General features: G+C 35.5%; 1 protein-coding gene across 4 annotated transcripts in view; it reads left to right on the top strand.

Annotated features, from left to right (window-relative positions):
- Positions 1-19,357, top strand: part of SEC24B (SEC24 homolog B, COPII coat complex component) — an 87,701-nt gene that overhangs the window by 54,949 nt on the left and 13,395 nt on the right. For 2 of the 4 annotated variants that reach the window (XM_032400985.1, XM_032400987.1), the window contains 10 exons: positions 4,094-4,278; positions 7,040-7,142; positions 9,308-9,434; positions 10,022-10,131; positions 12,312-12,424; positions 14,967-15,085; positions 15,457-15,512; positions 15,761-15,967; positions 18,595-18,718; positions 19,148-19,306. In XM_032400985.1, coding sequence (XP_032256876.1) covers positions 4,094-4,278; positions 7,040-7,142; positions 9,308-9,434; positions 10,022-10,131; positions 12,312-12,424; positions 14,967-15,085; positions 15,457-15,512; positions 15,761-15,967; positions 18,595-18,718; positions 19,148-19,306 — 1,303 coding nt within the window. The remainder of the gene's footprint in view (positions 1-4,093; positions 4,279-7,039; positions 7,143-9,307; positions 9,435-10,021; positions 10,132-12,311; positions 12,425-14,966; positions 15,086-15,456; positions 15,513-15,760; positions 15,968-18,594; positions 18,719-19,147; positions 19,307-19,357) is intronic. The other 2 variants (XM_032400986.1, XM_032400988.1) reach the window with 1 other exon arrangement.

Genomic DNA, 19,357 nt, shown 5'->3' on the forward strand with positions numbered 1-19,357 from the left:
TAAGTGAAATCATCTGTCCAAGACCAGGCTTAGTTCTGAGAATACAAGTCTTTACAGTTCAGAATTAAGCACTTTTTTTTTTCTCTCTTTAACTGGTAGGGACTTGTGCAGAAGAAAATCAAAGTCATATTTGATATATGTATCTAAGGAAGATTACAAAGCAGCAATTTGTTTTTGTTTAATCTGAATTTAAAATAGTTTTTTGGACATTAGTTTCAGGGTCAGTGAACAATAATGATTTAAACATAATAGCTAGGCTGTACATTTAAATTCTTACCTATCTACTAAAAAAAGATTGTAGATTTTAATCGAAGATTAATATTAGCAAGTTAATTTTAAAAGAAGCCATTTAAAGGTGACCTTTTTTATGCCCTTCTGGTCCCACGATTATGGTCAGAGGGATATCAGGGTCACCAAGAATAATTTGGAGGTTGCCAAGGACTTGTTTTGAAGTGTTTTCAAGTCTGACCGAGAACTCTGACAAATTTGGGGAGGGGGAATTAAAAAAAATAAGATCAAAGGTAGTGAGGGACCATAGTCCAAAGCTTAGATTTTATCCCAAGTGCAAAGGGGAGACATGGGAGATTTTATGTAATGGAGTGATATATCTGATTTACATTATTTAGAGAAGCATTTTGGCTGCTGTGTGAAGAACAGGTTAGGGATGGAAGTATTTGAAAAGACAAAAATGGACACAGGGAGACAAATGGAAGCTTTGCCATAATCCCAGAAATGTATGATTGTGCTTCGTTCTAAGGTGGTATCGGTGAAGGTAATGAAAAGTGGATGGATAATGTCTATCTTTTGACTTATTGATGGATTTGTACTGGTAGTTGAGAGAAAGGAAGGTGAAAAGATAAATGTTAGGTTTTTGGCAGACGACTGGGTAGAGGGTAGTTCATTTACTTTGAAGGTGAAGGGAGATGAGTAGGTCTAAGAGTGGCAATTGAGTAGGCCATGTTAAGTTAAAATGCCTAATAGATTTACATGGAGCTATCTAGCAGGCAGTAAAAGTGTATATGAATGCCCATTCCTCTGTATTACCAAGTCCACCAAGAATTATTTTTTATAAGCAAACATTTTTTTATAATTATTAGTCATTTATGTTTCTTTACTGAAGTCCCAGTTCATATTCCTTCATCATTATTCAGGTCCTCTGGTTTATAAAAGCCATCTATAATAAGTATATTAACCTTTGTCTACTATATATTGCAATTTTTTTCCTCCACCTTGACATTTATTTTTAATTTTAATGGTATTTTTTGACATTGAAGGAATATCTAAATTTTATGTAGTCATATTATGATTTTTTTAATTTTATTTTTAAAGATTTTATATATTTATTTGACAGAGAGAGAGAGCACAAGCAGAGGGAGTGGCAGGCAGAGGGAAAGGGAGAAGCAAGCTCCCCACTGAGCAGAGAGCCCGACAAGAGGCTAGGTCTCAGGACCCTGGGATCAAGACCTAAGCTGAAGGCAAATGCTTAACCAACTGAGCCACCCAGGCGCCCCCATATAATGATTTCTTTTGTTTTTACTTTTGTTTGTATCCTTTAAAAGATCCTTTCAACCTTCCAGCTATAAATTTTTTAGTTCTTAGTTGATTTCAGTTTTGCATCATTAATCTATTTAAGGTTTTATTTTGGGTTTTTTTGGTTTTGTTTTTTTTTTTTTTAAGGTTTTATTTTGGCTCATAATGTAAATAAACTCATTTTCCCCAAAAAAATAGCTCTAACCTCATTATCATTTATTAAATAATCTGTCTTTTTTCACTGGCCAGTTATTCATTAAGTCACTTTGAGTTCATAGAAAGCTATGAATTCATAATAATACTAAAAATATAACAAATGTAACACAGAAAAAATAAGCAAAGCAAAACTCATTGAACATTATTGTACATTTTTTTTTTTCATTGTACATTTTTATGGCATCAACTCATTATTCTGAAAATTGGTCATTGAAAAAACTTGGAAACAAAAGCATTTATTCTGCCTTTCCAGTATGAACTGTATTCACAGAATCTAAATTCTTGATGCTGAAAAACATTACTGCTGAAATTTGTTGTGAGGTTTAACTGTGCTAAGGTTTAAATTCATTATTTTGCTTTGGGTTTTTTCCAAGAATGCTTTAAATTGAACTACCTTATTAAAATCATTCTATTTCCGAAATTGAGGAAGACACAAAGAAATGAAAAAAACATTCCATGCTCATGGATTGGAAGAACAAATATTGTGAAAATGTCAATGCTACCTAGAGCAATCTATACATTTAATGCAATCCCTATCAAAATACCATCAACTTTTTTCAAAGCAATGGAACAAATAATCCTAAAATTTGTATGGAACCAGAAAAGACCCCGAATAGCCAGAGGAATGTTGAAAAAGAAAAGCAAAGCTGGTGGCATCACAATTCCAGACTTCAAGCTCTATTACAAAGCTGTAATCATCAAGACAGTATGGTATTGGCACAAAAACAGACACATAGATCAATGGAACAGAATAGAGAGCCCAGAAATGGACCCTCAACTCTATGGTCAACTAATCTTTGACAAAGCAGGAAAGAATGTCCAATGGAAAAAAGACAGTCTCTTCAATAAATGGTGTTGGGAAAATTGGACAGCCACATGCAGAAGAATGAAACTGGATCATTTCCTTACACAACACACAAAAATAGACTCCAAATGGATGAAAGACCTAAATGTGAGACAGAAATCCATCAAAATCCTTGAGGAGAACACAGGCAGCAACCTCTTTGACCTCAGTCCCAGCAACTTCTTCCTAGAAACATCGCCAAAGACAAGGGAAGCAAGGGCAAAAATGAACTACTGGGACTTCATCAAGATAAAAAGCTTTTGCACAGCAAACGAAACAGTCAACAAAACCAAAAGACAACCGACAGAATGGGAGAAGATATTTGCAAATGACATATCAGATAAAGGGCTAGTATCCAATCAGGGAAGTCCAAATCAAAACCTCAATGAGATACCACCTCACACCAGTCAGAATGGCTAAAATTAACAAGTCAGGAAACAACAGATGTTGGCGGGGATGCGGAGAAAGGGGAACCCTCCTACACTGTTGGTGGGAATGCAAGCTGGTGCAGCCACTCTGGAAAACAGTATGGTGGTTCCTCAAAAAGTTGAAAATAGAGCTGCCCTATGACCCAGCAATTGCACTACTGGCTATTTACCCCAAAGATACAAATGTGGTGATCCGAAGGGATACGAGCACCCCAGTGTTTATAGCAGCAATGTCCACAATAGCCAAACTATGGAAAGGATCAAGATGTCTATCGACAGATGAATGGATAAAGAAGATGTGGTGTATATATATGCAATGGAATATTATGCAGCCATCAAAAAGACTGAAATCTTGCCATTTGCAACGACGTGGATGGAACTAGAGGGTATTACGCTAAGCGAAATAAGTCAATCAGAGAAAGACAAGTATCATATGCTCTCACTGATATGAGGAATTCTTAATGTCAGGAAACTGAGAATTGCTAGAGTGGTGGGGGGGAAGGGGTGGGAAGGCTGGCTGATGGACATTGGGGAGGGTATGTGGTATGGTGAGCACTGAATTGTGTAAGACTGATGAATCACAGACCTCTACCTCTGAAACAAATAATACATTATATGTTAAAAAAAGAAGAAGAAGAAGATAGTAGGAAGGGAAAAATGAAACGGGGCAAATCGGAGGGGGAGAAGAACCATGAGAGACTATGGACTCTGAGAAACAAACTGAGGGTTTTAGAGGGAAGGGAGGTTGGGAGGGATGGGTTAGCTCGGTGATGGGTATTAAGGAGGGCACGCATTGAATGGAGACTGGGTGTTACACGCAAAGAATCACGGAACACTACATCAAAAACTAACGATGTAATGTATGTTGACTAACATAAAGTAATAAAGTAAAATGTAAAAAAAATTTAAAAAATAAAAAAAAATAAAATAAAATCATTCTGTTTCCAAGCCAGGTTTAAATTTTTTTATCTTCTTATTTATTCTGTATGTTAAAATCCTATATATAGTATAGTACATTGTATTCATGCTTGTTATATTGTCCTTTTGTTTGTTTTGTTTTGAATTGCTTTTTCAGCAGTATCCTGGTATGAACCAGCTGTCCTCCAGTCTGGGAGGACTGAGTCTTCAGAGTTCTCCACAGCCGGAAAGTCTGAGACCTGTAAACCTCACCCAGGAAAGGAATATTTTACCCATGACTCCTGTTTGGGCCCCTGTACCTAACTTGAACTTAGACCTCAAAAAATTGAACTGTAGCCCAGAGTAAGTATTTATTTTATGATCTTTAGTAAGTAATAGACTTTGTCAAAAATGTTTGACTTTTTTTTTTAAGATTTTATTTATTTATTTGACAGAGAGAGAGCACAAGTAGGCAGAGAAGCAGGCAGAGAGAGAGGGAGAAGCAGGCTCTCTACTGAGCAGGGAGCCAGACGCGGGGCTTCATCCCAGGACCTTGGGATCATGACCTGAGCCAAAGGCAGCCGCTTAACTGACTGAGCCACCCAGGCGCCGCAGAAATGTTTGACTTTTAAAACTAGTACAAGTGATATGATATTAATTCCTTGATTGGAAGTTTTGTTAATGGAGACTTTTCCATTTTACTCTGTACAGAAATTCTAGCTGTAAAATTCATTTTAGATCCTGTTCCTGCCTCCATCTCTGTCTCCATCAGTCCCATTCCCTATCACCTAATGCAAGGGAAATTTTTTATTTGAGTGAAGGATTTCAGGAACCCAGATCTAACTATATTTTCCTTAAATTTCTTTTTCCTTACTTTTCACCAGTAATAACTTCTGATGTCTTTTAAATAAGGTGGAATTTTTAAAAACGTATGCCCTTCAGTCTTTACTTGAAAAGGACACTGACTTCACTTACATAATCCCAAGAACAGATTTAAATGGTTTGTCTCTGGGTTTTCTTTTCCCACGCAGCATAGAATGTGAAGACCATTACCCCCAGGCTTATTTATTCAGCCTGGATTTAAATTTGGATTTCCTTTATTGAATATTTCCTCACCTCATGGAGAAGTGTAGCTGATAGTTTGCATCTGGTGGCCACCAAACCCTGGTGTTTCCTCTGGGTGGGTGAACTAGCTCTGTCACGCACCTCACAGTACCTTCAAAACCAAGAGTTCTCCTTTGTTGTTTGCTTTCAGTACTTCACTTCACTACACTTTCAGTGTCTTCTTCCTTGCATTAGGAGAAATAGCGTTCCTCTTTACAGCCAGTATTTTCCTTTATTAAAGCAGTAGTTTTCTGGCTTGTTAAAAAAACCATAAGCTTCTCTTTTTTCAATCAAAATCTTACGGAGATTTCCAATACAGAAAACAGAAAATGGAGTTGCTCCGAGGATTCCCCCTCTTCTACCACACACTACCACCAGCCCCCATTAGTGCCTAAGGCAGTGTCAATCAAGATCATTGCTGTGAAAATGTACAGTCATTGATCCTAAGAGGAAAACAGCTGCCCATTCCTGTGAATAGAAGTTGCTATCAGGTCTATGAGTATGTGGATTTTGGCCTTCTGTTTTGAAAGAGTAAGCCTTCCCGAAGTAGGTGCATATAGTGTATACATATGTCACAGGTAGCGGATGGTATCTGTTTCTCAGTTACGTGTTTTCTGTGACAATTTCTCTCTTACCAAGGTAGCAGTGCAGAGTATTTATGAGTATAGACAACTTCACAGTTGGATAGACTCAGGTTCTTACCATAGTTCCACTGATAAGTAGCTATAAGACTCTGCAAATTTCTTTAAAAATTTTCAATATTGTCAATGATAAAACAGGAATAATAACTGTTCCTACATATAAAGATAAATCATTCATTCGATAAATATTTACTGAATGCCTTCTAAGTTAAGGGCCAGGTACTGTTTCTAGATGCTGGAAATGAAGCAGTAAACAAACAGTTCCCAATCTCTTGCAACCTTTATCCTATTAGGGAAGACATACTATGAACAGTCAAAAAGTCATAGGTTAACCATCATAAATTGGGGACCATCTGTATAATGTAATGTCAGAATATTACTATGAAGTAGGGAGTAGTGAGGGTGGAGGTTGGCTGTTTTCAATTGAGGAGTCAGGACAGGTTTTCCCAGAGAGTTAACACTTGAGTGGAGATCTGAATGAAGTGTGAGAGCAAACCACGTGATCTGGGAAGCAAGTGTGCCAAGCTACATGAACAGCAAATGCAGAAGTCTTAAAGCAGGGATCACCTTAGTGTTCAAGGAACAACACCAGCCTGGAGTCCAAATAAATCTGGGTATCTGTACATACTATGAGCTGCTCTTCTTAAAATTCCTTTCCTGGTTTCCAGTACTTCTGCTTCTTACCTCTTTGATTGCCCCTTTATTGATTCTGTGTCTACTGACTTTAACTTATAACTTAGTAAGTTATAAACAGTAAGTTATAAGTGAGTACTTAGTAAGTTATAAACACTTTCTCTAGGAAAAGAATAGTGCTAGGGTGACACGGGACAAGGTGATCACTGATACCAAGTGGAAAAGACAGACAGGTACACAACCAACTAAAGCAAAGCAGACTGATGGTACCATAGAAGCGTAAACTGATCTCAGAGCATAGAGGAAGACATCGTTTCTTCTGACTTGTGATTGGAGGGAAGGGAGATTTCAGAAGTGATAATTTTGATGAGTCTCATAATAAGAGAGTCATCAAAGGCGTTTCAACAGGTGAAAATGGGTAGTAAAGCAAGAACAGCATTATTAAAGATACAGAGGTTTCCTGTTCACTCCCTCCTATCCGTGTTCTACATGCTAGTGATAATGGTTTTTTCCCAAATGTGTTGTACTTTTCCACCATGAAAATGCTGAGTCCTTACTTGAGGTTTTTTGTCCTGTATTGCATATATGCCTGCTTAGCGGAATACGGATCTTCCTAGTTATAGTTAGATAACGTTGCCAGACAGTTTTCATTTATGCCCTTCAATTCTTTTGATTATCTACAACTATCTATAGTATATATATTTTTTGATAGCTAATAGAGTCCATGTTGTCTATATTTTTTGCAGTTCGTTTCGGTGTACTTTGACAAATATTCCGCAGACACAGGCTTTACTGAATAAAGCCAAGCTTCCTTTAGGATTGTTGTTACATCCCTTCAGGGACTTGACGGTAAAGTAACACATTTTAAAATACTTATGGGTACTGACATGTATGTTTATGTGCAGCGTATTTTGATTGTATATTTTCTTGGAAATTTTTTCATCTTCTTTTAAGTTAGAAATAATCATTTTTGTCAGATTCATCTCAGCAAACATTTTCTAACTAATCTGCTTTGTCACAGGCCTTAACTAAGCACTGGTAAATACAGAGATAACAAAGTCATTGACCTTGCCCCTAAGAAATTTATATCTAACAGGGGACAAAGATGTAAAAACAAATAACCACGGTGCAGGATAACTAATACATGTACCTAACCAAATTCTCCAAGGTACTTAGGCAGTGAGTACAGTATGGGAAGTGATTCCCTCTGGGTGCAGGAGCAGAGGTTTGCTATGAGTGATGAGGTCTGAGCTGGACTTTGAAAGATTAGTAGTTCCGGAAGTTGAAAAGGCCATAACAGATAAACTTTGGGAGTCTTTATTAAACATAAAGGTAGCACCAACAGTGATGTCCAGTTGGGGATGGAGAGAACTGTATGCTGGTTCCTAATTGTATGAAACAAATAATCCTTGTAATAATAAATCCAAATGCTTCCGGTCTATTGAATGAAAACATTACTTAAGTTTCCACAGTTTATTGGTTTAATACTAAGCTTGCTGGATTTGGATTTTTACATACAGTTCTGGTATTTTATGCAGATATGTTGTCTTTAAAATTTCTAAACTTCAGAAATTAAGTTTCTCCAGATACATTTTATTTATACTCTATAACGTGTATTTTTCCCTCACATTTTTTTACTACTGTAGTTTTCAACCCCTTTTATTGCTACTGAATTTCTTTTGCTCTCCTGCAAAAAAACGTGTATTAACTACCCATTATGCTAGATGCTGAGGATACGAAGGTTAATAAGCTTCCTCGTGGAGCTAACTTCCGTACTAGTTAGGATACATAGAAAGGAGCAGAGTGAATAGAAAATAAAATAAATGTGCAATAAATACCTTGAATGTATTCACTCAGTAGATACTGTTTGATCACCTGTAATACTATTTCAGCCATTATCTCTAAACCAAGATAGTTAATTTCCTATATACATAGATGAGAATTTTTGTCTAAACACAGATGCCATATATGATACCTTCTGGAAGTATATACACTAAATTAGCAACAGTGGCTTCCTCTATGCTGTGGAATTCTGGGCAATTCTTTATTTTCTCATTTTCAGTTAATTGTATTTCCTGATTTTTTCATAAGTGTTATGTCATTACTTGTGTAATAAAAACTATATATGTGAAAGAAATTAAATACAAAATAAATATTTATGTAGAGATAGAAAAAAAAAAAGCCAGAAGAAAATATACTAAAATGTTATCAGGAATTAATTCAGGGAGATAGAATAATATGTGATTTCTTGGTGTTTTTTCATATTTTCTAAATTTCTTTAATTGAATATGAAGTTCCTTTCCCAAACCTTTTCTTTCCTTTTCCTTTTTTCTGAAGCAGTCCAAAACAGATTTATAGGTTAATTTGTAATCTTTGTCCCCTCAATACTTTTGAAAAGATCACTAAAATTACCAGCATTTCAGTGGTCTCTTTTTTGTTAAGTTTAGCACCATAACCTTTCTCACCCTCAAAAAAATAACCCATGCGAAATTAGGTAGGACTTCTGCCTTGCGTCATCTGAAACTATCGCACGCACACATTTTTTTTCATGTATTTCTTTTAAAAGGCACCTCGTGCTTGGTTCTTGTGGCCTCGGTTCCCGCGAGGACGGTGGCGGCTGTCTAGTGCGCAGAGCCTTATGCTCTGGTACCAGATGCTGTCAGGCAGCAAACGCAAAGACATTTCTGTGTGGTGTATGGTTCTTTCTCACTGGGGTTTCTGGAGTCTAGCTGATGAGCTTCGAGTTAAATGATTTTCTTGGCCAAACAGGCTTTTCTTATCAGCCAGTAACTTTCATTGCCTTTGTTTTGGTGTTATCTTACGGTGTGTGACAAAGAGGGAGAAAATGTGATGGCTGCTTGTGTTGCTCAGCACATCACTGGATTTTATGAAAATGCTTCCGTTTCAAAACACGGTTATGGTTTCTGTTCTGTCTGTGGAGCAGAGCAGTATGCGTTCCATTTTTTTCCCCTGAGGTGCTTTTTCTGCTACAGCATCTTTATTTTACTTCCTAGCAATTACCAGTGATAACATCAAATACCATTGTGAGGTGCCGATCTTGTCGAACATATATCAACCCTTTTGTATCCTTCATCGATCAACGTAGATGGAAATGCAATTTGTGCTATAGAGTTAATGACGGTGAGTTTCAGATTCTTAAAATAAGTGTGTTTAATATTATTTTAAACATTTTGACATTTTTGTCATCTGGTCTCTCTCTTCATTGCTTTGAAAACTTTCATGCCACTTTTAATGGAGAGAATATAGGCTAGAGACACTTCGTCTTGGCTGGCCAGGGGATGATTGATAATGAGGAGAGTGACAGTAAGGGCAAAGTAAAAAAAATATTCACAAAACAAGCAGTGAAGGTCATGTGGACTAATTGTGCCACATGTCTGTTATCCCCTTTAGTCATTTCTTAGGTCCTCTTAGTATAATTGCTTTCAAATTTGTGTTTCTGTCTGATTTTTTTTCTATGTCATATGATGTAATAAATAGGACATAAGGTTACCTGTGTTCTGGTTTCTTCACCTGATTTCACAATACAAGTTTTTTTTTTATCTTCATACATTTTTTAAAGAGCATTTTTATCATTAGATGTTCACAAAACCATTGTAAACCTTATATAAATATTAATGATAAAGGTGTTTATTTCTTGTTATGCATATGTCTTATTTAGTTGCAAATTATATTACTAAATTTGTACTGGATTTCTAATTATTACCTAGTTCCTGAAGAATTTATGTATAATCCCCTTACTCGATCTTATGGAGAGCCTCATAAAAGACCAGAAGTTCAGAATTCAACTGTGGAGTTCATTGCTTCTTCAGATTACATGGTAATTACTCAATGTAAAAATTAGTCCTGGGATATAACTGTATTGGTCATTTATAATTTTCTGTTAAGTGAATTCTTGCAAAATTTTGAATTGTCCCCAGTATGAATTTTTTTTTAAATAATGCTGAAAGTTTATACTTCACAAATAGAAAACTCTTTGTAAAGGTTACTTGATGTCCTAGAAGATGCAGTTATGTCACTAAGAAACATAAGTAGTTTTTTATGATAAACACTATTTATAATTTGTTGCCATTTTGATTTGATTGCTGACATGAAATGAATATAAATATTCTTTTGCCGTGTAATATTTAAGACCTTCAAACAGAAAAACTCAGTTTTCAAGCTCTTAAAGATATCACCATCTTTTTTTTTTTTTTTTTTTTAAGATATCACCATCTTACTGGTTCACCAGTACAGCTGTCAAGATAAATGGATAGTGACTTTAATTTTTCTCTTTCCAGTTCATCATCAGATTCTACCTTTTCTTTTATTATACTATAAGATCTCATTCTTCTTTTCCATTTATAAAAATGAATTCTTGGCTTAAGTTCTGCTCATCTTCTTTATCGTATCTACTCATTTTTTTTTTTAAAGATTTTATTTATTCATTTGAGACACAGAGATACAGAGAGAGAGAGAGAGCATAAGCAGGGAGAGAGGCAGAGGGAGAGGGAGAAGCAGGCTCCCCGCTGAGCCAGGAGCCCAATGTGGGGCTCGATCCCAGAACCCTGGGATCATGACCTGAGCCGAAGGCAGATGCTTAACCATCTGAGCCACCCAGGTGCCCCTGTATCTACTTATTTTAAATGTATTTATAATAACTTACATTTCTTCAGTACCCTCATTACTAATCTTTGTTGTCTGCAAAAATGGAAGATGTTGCTAGTGGGGAAAGGTAAACAGAGACAGCTAATGTGTATTAAATTCCTGTTTGACCCATTTCTTTCTTTGTTTTTGTAATTTTTATGGTCCTTTGTGTCCACTTTAGCATCTGCCCACTTAACTACTGTTTCCTTGTCCGTTTCCATATTAACTATAGTAAACTTTTACTCTCAGCTTCTTACCTTCTTTACAACTTACATTCCCAACTCTGTTCTGACTCCTTAGGATCTTAATCTAATTCAAGTGGTGAAGCAAGAAGTTAATCTTTAGTTTTTGCAATATGACCCATGTGATCCTTGGTTGGCATATTAAGGAAAAAAAAGATTCTACATATCCTTTCAACTTTCTGTAACAGTAATTTTTAAGCATACTTCAAAAAAGAGATAATAGTACAGTGAACTATTATTTACCCATCACCAAGCTTCAACAGTTGTCAGCATTTTTCTAAATGTATTTCATCTATCCCCAGTCCACCCCAGTGCACCCTCCCCTCACCCACTCTGGAGTTTATTAAATGCTGATCCCAGCATCATATCATTTAACCTATAAAATACTTCAGTATACATCTCTAGCAGATAATGACTTAACATACTTAGAATACCATCACAAGGACTTCGTTTATACTTGGCACTTAACCCCTGGGATTTAGGCACCACCAGGTAACCTAAGAGCTAGTACTAATGGCTAGTACTATTAGTTGTCAGATTTTAAAAAATAAATATAAAAAACAGTATTTTTCTAGAGTAGGGAAGGGATATAGATGTTCATATTAAAAAGTAAGCTCATTTTTTCTTTGAAAGATACCTCAGTCAACACTCTTATCAGGAAAACATTTAGCCCATCTACTTAAACATTACTGTAACAATTCCTTTTTTTTTTTTTTTTTTTTTTTTAAGAGAACACAAGAGCAGGGGAGTTGGGGGTGTGAAGGGCAGAGGGAGAGGGAGAGAGAGAATCTTAAGCAGGCTCCATGCCCAGCACAGAGCCTGATGTGGGGCTGGATCTCACAACCCAGAGATCATGACCTGAGCTGAAATCAAGAGTTGGACGCTTAACCGACTGAGCCACCCGGGCACACCTAACAACTGCCTTATTATGCTTAATCCATAACCAACTTTATAAGAAAAAAAGTTAAAGGAATGTCATTTTCATTAGTACATAAAATCCTATAAAATGTCGATCCTCCTATTTGTATATTTTTTGTGTGTCATTTACTCAGTAAATACCCAGTAGTAATAGTGTTATAAAAAGAATAAATTGTGCCTACTAAATAAATTACATTATTTTCATTCCTTTCAGCTTCGTCCTCCTCAACCTGCAGTTTACTTGTTTGTTTTAGATGTATCTCATAATGCAGTGGAAGCTGGATATTTGACAATTTTGTGCCAGTCATTGTTGGAAAATCTAGACAAGTAAGATTTTTTTTACTCATAATGTGTGTGTACAAATATAATATAAATGTGAAATCTTTATTAGCAGTTTATGGGGTTAGTTTTTAATTATAGTTTGACTTCGTTTATCTCTTACTGCAAGAGTACTTCTTGTCCGCCTCAGACTAAGGGTCCTGCTACTTCGATTACTACAGTTTATGAGTTGGTATCTGAATCATAGAACTGTAAATGTTTAATACTTGCCGAGGAATTTACATTTCATCTAACTGTTCCTCTGACTTAGCAGATCTGAGCACTGGCCAGGGTATCAAGGACCTGGTTGAGAGAAATCTAGCTAAAATTTATGCCTGAGCAAGGAGTTTTTCATATTAGTTTTAAATGTCCTAATGAGAAAATGAGCCAGATAAAGGGAAGGGAGGAATTGATTTTGTACTGAACATTTCAGGAAGCCAGAAACTGAACTCTTCATTTTGGCACATTGATAACGAGCTGTATTGTGAAATTAGAAAGAGGGTATAGGATAGATTGCTTATACTTGGCTCTAATTCCTGCCTTGTATTAGTCATGAAGGAGACCCTCAACTAGCTTTAAAAATGAACCTTCCACATCTCTGGAAAACAAAATAGTTTGTACATTTCTTTTTTTCACTCCCAACACCACAGAGATATGACTCTAGGTTATTAGTAAGAGTGGTTCACACCTGCATTGGTTCTTGACATGTGTAGAGGAGTTGGGGTGGTTGCACATATAAATACTTTGTCAGAAGTACTCTTGGTGATTCCAAAAAGTTTCTCCCATCTTCCATTTGAGCCTGAGAATCCTTCCTCTATTAAGTGCTAGCTTTTATCACAGTAGTCTGCATGGCACTGATCTGGGCCTGTGATAAGTGGATAACATTGAGATAAAAATATCCAGAGATATTAAGTGATTTGCCTTTATTTTCTATTAATAGCTTAGAGTTCTCATATTTTTATCCTTATTGAAGCATTTGCCCTGTTTTTAGTCACAGGTGCTTAATTCAGATACAGCTTTAACAGTGAATGCCAATGGAGGACTCTCTGCAAGGAGATAGTTTTAAAACTGAAGAGTCAGCTTGCTGAGAAAGTATGAGCATATATAACTCTAGAAATAGGAGCCAGACCAATGAGTAACTATTTGTGAGTTAAATAGACTATGCAAAACGAAAAGGATAAAATTGGGAATGGAAAATCATTTAAAACATGTATATATATTTAATTAAGCAGAAAATAGAAGTATTAGGAAAATTTAAAAAAGGGTAACATGTTTTTGGAAAGGGCTATTGATAGAACATTGAGAAAGAAGAATTTGATGTGGAGCAATTGTAGCTCAACTCTGAATTTTGAGCTTGGAGTAGCGTGGATAAGCAGTCTCCATTTTAACTGGGAACAAATGACCCTAACACTCATTGACCTTAGAAATTTCAAAGGAGCAAAGAATTTGTCTGTAGAAACATCATAAATCTTAACCAGTATTGGTAAGCTAAACACCTGCATAACTTGGTGCATTCTTTCTCTGAAGTGCTTTTTGACCTTGTTTGCAGACCATCTGACTAGCCTGATCAATCATGCATAATAGTAATAATGCTTCTTGTTTTGATGCACACTATTTTGGCATCCTGTAATATTTAAAAATATTTTTAAAACATTGCTAAATAATATAACTATTGTATATAAAATTATATAACAGCAGTTAATATAGTTGGTGGTACATAGAAACATACTTTTGTAAGATGAGGCATCCACTTCATCAATAAGGAGAACCCGACGAGTAATGAAATGATTTATTCTTTTTTGCCAAGGCATTGACTTTTGAATACTGAGTTCCAGCAGAAAACTTCTAAAAGGTTGATGATAGATAAAATGTTTTGATGTTCTTAAATGTGGTTTTTATTTAAAATTTCTACATTAAAATCTGCTTTACATTACATTGTCTTTTCTTGGAAAGTACTCATTTGTTATTCTGCCCTTAAACTATTTAAACGAGATACATTATTTTTGTAGTATTGGAACTGAAAATATGAGTAAATTTTTAAAGGAGTGTGTTTTAAAGGAAAGTTAGCAAGAAATCTTTGGGGGATTTTTTGTTTTGTTTTGAGAGAGAGAGTGTGCGCATGAGGGGGGGCGGGGGTAGAGAGGCAGGGGGAGAGAGAGAATCCCAAGCAGGCTCCACATGCCCAGCATGGAGCCCAACTCAGGGCTTATCTCATAACCCTAAGATCATTGACCTGAGCCAAAGCCAAGAGTCGGACGCCTAACTGAGCTACTCAGGCACCCCAGAAATCTTATCATTTTTAGTTTTGGTTAAGTTTGAGCATGGTTCAGTTTTCTGAAATATTAACTGTAAACATGTTGGTTTCATCTGAAAATGGGACGGTTCATCCTTGGTCTTCTCTGATGTATGTTGGTTTAGGGAGGAATAACTTTCTGTCCTCTGTGAAAAAGCACATGTAATATTCTTGGACTTAGTTCACTATTTTATTATATTTTTAAATAAAATATGTAACTGAAAACTTTGAATTTAAAATTGTCACTTTTATCCTTAGGCTTCCTGGAGATTCACGAACAAGAATAGGATTCATGACCTTCGATAGCACTATTCATTTCTACAATTTACAAGAAGGATTATCACAGCCTCAAATGTTGATTGTCTCTGATATAGACGGTAAGCAATGAATAAGTCTTTCTAACTATAGCTTTTAGAATTGAGGCTGCTTTGTTTGACAGTACATCCTGTCCTAATGCTGTAAGGATAATTTGGGGTACTTTGATATTTGTTTCAAAATAGTTTCCTGGAAAAAAAAAAGTTTCCTGGAAAATACTTCATTCTCAGTTTTCTATGCCTGTGTGTGTACTTACACACGTGTGCAGACACATGTGTAAAATGTACGCAGTGTGTGCGTGTGTGTGTGTGTATAATAAAGCAGTATTGTGGTACCCATTATATATGGCCTGATAAAAACTAAGATTTTTAAATTGATGATATTCTTTTGACTTGATTTATCTGTTGATTAAAATATATGTTTTCCCTCTTAGATGTTTTTCTGCCTACACCGGATAGCTTACTTGTGAATCTATATGAAAGTAAAGAGGTGAGATAGATTTTTTTTTTCTTAAAGTATGAAAACATTTCTGTTATTTCAACTGTTTACTAAAATCCTTAACATTTGTTTACTTGGTATATAAATACCACATAGACAATGTAGGTAGCATATCTATTGACCCCCCTCAGGTTACGGTTCCCCATGATAGAGTGGTATATATTATACTGCAGAATGTTTTAAAGAAGAAAATTGCCTTGCCCTCTCAGTAATTCAACTTTTAATCTTTGTTTTCCCAGCTTATAAAAGACTTATTGAATGCATTACCAAATATGTTCACCAATACAAGAGAAACACACAGTGCCCTTGGTCCTGCGCTTCAGGCTGCCTTTAAATTAATGTCTCCAACAGGTGGCCGTGTGTCTGTATTTCAGACACAGTTACCTTCCTTGGGCGCAGGACTTCTGCAGTCCAGAGAAGACCCTAATCAGAGATCAAGCACAAAGGTATTATATATTTGGTTTCTCGGTCATACTTAAGATGGTGTTTTGTACCTCCATAGACTGTGTGATTATGTGTTCATTCTTCTACTTTTCTACTTCATTAATAGTAAAAACTCTGCTGAGAAAGTTTAATCGAATTATCGTTTTGTGTTGTTTTATTTCTTGGTTTGCAAGTCATAGAAATTTAGGAATCACTTACTCTAATCCTTTCATTTTACAGATGAGGAAAACAGATTAAACTTGCCAAAGGTTAAATAACTAATGGTAAAGGTGTGACTTGATTTTCTGGCTGCAGTGCTCTTTTCTGTTATACAAGGGATAATACTTACTAAATCTGAGATATTATAATTTAACATGCTCGTACTAATAAACATTTTAATTACAAAGGTAATACAAATCATTGCCTAACAAATTAAGCCATCAGTAATCTTTACTATCAAGATAATAGTGTTTATGGGCGGCTGGCTGGCTCCGTTGGTAGAGCATGAGACTCTTTTTTATTTTTATTTTTAATTTTTTTTAAAGATTTTATTTATTTGACAGAGAGAGAGACACAGCGAGAGAGGGAACACAAGCAGGGGGAGCGGGAGAGGGAGAAGCAGGCTTCCCGCTGAGCAGGGAGCCCGATGCGGGGCTCGATCCCAGGACCCTGGGATCATGACCTGAGCCGAAGGAAGACGCTTAACAACTGAGCCACCCAGGCTCCCCAGAGCATGAGACTCTTGATCTCAATGTCGTGAATTTGAGCCCCACATTGGGTATAGAGATTACTTAAAAATAAAATCTTAAAAAAAAAAAAAAAAAAGACAATAGTGTGTAGTTATGTAAACACATACAAATAAGCATAATTGGGCATCTTGTATGCAAGATATTTTTTAACTGGCTTTTTTTCATTGAAAGAGTATATTGTGAGCATTTTCTGAGGACCCTGAAAATTATTTTATTTTATTTTTTTTAAAGATTTTATTTATTTATTTGAGAGAGAGAATGAGAGAGAGCACATGAGAGGGGGCAGGGTCAGAGGGAGAAGCAGACTCCCTGCTGAGCAGGGAGCCCGCTGTGGGACTCGATCCCAGGACTCCAGGATCATGACCTGAGCTGAAGGCAGTCGCCCAACCAACTGAGCCACCCAGGCGCCCTGAAAATTATTTTTAAAAAATATTTTTAGAGGTATCTGGCTGGCTCAGTTGGAAGAGCATGCAACTCGATCTCAGGGTTGTGAGCTCAAGCCCCTCATTGAGGATAGAGATTACTAAAAAAAAATAATAATAAACTTCCAAAAATAAAAAAATAAATATTTTTTAGTAAATATGAATGTATTCGATTTAATTAGTTTCCTCCTAGCTACTAAGTAGTTGTCTTCAGTAGTTTCACTATTAAAAAAAAAAAAAAAAAAGACTATGAGGCTGAATACTACTTGGGTTTTGTATGAAGATTTTGTCAGAGTATTTGAATCCCTTATTTCAAATAATAAATGAACTAGAATCATTTTTGTGCTGTGTATAAGTTTTGTCTGACCTCAAGGAAATATTATTACAACTAATTATGAGTGTGAATTAAACAGTTTTAATAGTGCCATAAATATTTAGCCACAGTTTGGTTTTTCCTTAGGAAAAATTCCTAAAAGTGAAATTATTCGGTCAAAGAGTATAAGCTTTATTTAAGTTATTAATGTGTTTTACTTGGATTTTTTTTTTTAATCAACTGTACTCTTAAGGACTCTCAAATCTTTTTTTATTCTTCACCAATTTGCTAGAGAAAGTGCCATATTTCACTTTTAATAGAAACTGCATTTTTAAGTTACTTTTCAGGAAAAAAATTAATTTTAAAATAAATTGGGGCAAATATATTTTTTAAACTCGTCAAGTACAGCTAGTATTCAGTTCATTGATCCAAAGCAGTCTGTTATAGAATATTGAGGGGCTTTGAACATAGGAAGGTAGTTATGTATTACTGAAGTCTTCAGTGCAGTTTTGTTTTTTTTTTCTCATTTAACTTTTAGAAATATTCTTTATCTGCCTGGGACTCAAAAGCTTAAATGCCTGTGCTAGTTTACATATCTGAGTAAAGTCTAATATAGTAACCATATACTATAATTAAGAAGATTGAAACGTTTTGTAATATAGCATAGTGATTAAGAACTTGGAGCCTGACTCTTGCATTTTTAACTCCTCTCTGGTGCCACCTTCTCAGCTCAAGTGTCCTTATACCAGTAGGAAAAGCCTTCTTTAATCTATGACTCTTTCACGTTGTTACAAACAGTATACAGTAAGGGTTAACAGCACTCACTCTGGAGCCAGACTTGGCGGGTTTATATTCCAGCATCCGCCACTCAATAACTATGTAATTGGTCGTTACTTAATCTATTTTTTGCCTTAGTTTCCTCATCTGTAAAATGTAGGTCACTTTAATTTATATAAAACATCTTGAACAGTGCTTTTTAAGTGCTTTATAAATGTTAGCAATTATTAGTATTCTTAAAGAATCTGTGACAACTACCTAGACATTTAAAAAACTTCCTTAGTTTGATAGAAGGACAAAGGATATCCTCTTCATTATTGCAAGAGAGACATAGAAATATGTGCATAGTGCAAGGTTTCTAGCTCTTACTTTATGACCTGTTGACTTAGGTTGTACAACATCTTGGCCCTGCAACTGATTTTTATAAGAAACTGGCTTTAGATTGCTCAGGGCAGCAGACTGCAGTGGATCTGTTCCTTTTAAGTTCACAGTATTCTGATCTTGCTTCTCTAGGTAAGGAGATATCATCATGTTCATCTGTTTATATAAACATTTTTAGCATATAGTCAAATCTAAACTCTTTATTAAGAGTTCTCAACATTTGGGGGTAAAAAGCATGTGAATTAGATAGATACCATCTATGAAAATTACTAGTAAACTGTAAAGCACTATACATATCTAAAATGCTATTACTATTTGTTTTTAAAATCCAATTCCTTTACCATTTTGCTTAATAATAAACCTTATCATGTACTTTACAAATATTTGTGTTTTCTCAGATTTATATATTATCCTTATTTTGACCACTTAGGTTTTCTCATTATGACAGATTTTGTTATGACATAGAATCTCTTCTATTGTTGGACAAGTAAGATATTACTGGATATTATTACAGGATATTGTTGTTTCTGTAGCTAATACTTTCTCTGTTTCTCTCTGAAGCTTGCATGTCCAAGTACTCTGCAGGGTGCATCTATTATTACCCGTCTTTCCATTATACTCACAACCCTTCACAAGCAGAAAAGTTACAAAAAGACTTAAAACGGTATCTCACAAGAAAAATTGGATTTGAAGCGGTTATGAGAATAAGATGTACGAAAGGTATGAAATTATAAAAATTAGGCTTTATATTACATACTTTTGTCAAAATTA

Source organism: Phoca vitulina, unplaced genomic scaffold, assembly GCF_004348235.1.
Source record: "Phoca vitulina isolate PV1807 unplaced genomic scaffold, GSC_HSeal_1.0 scaffold3, whole genome shotgun sequence".
Lineage (NCBI taxonomy): Eukaryota > Metazoa > Chordata > Mammalia > Carnivora > Phocidae > Phoca > Phoca vitulina.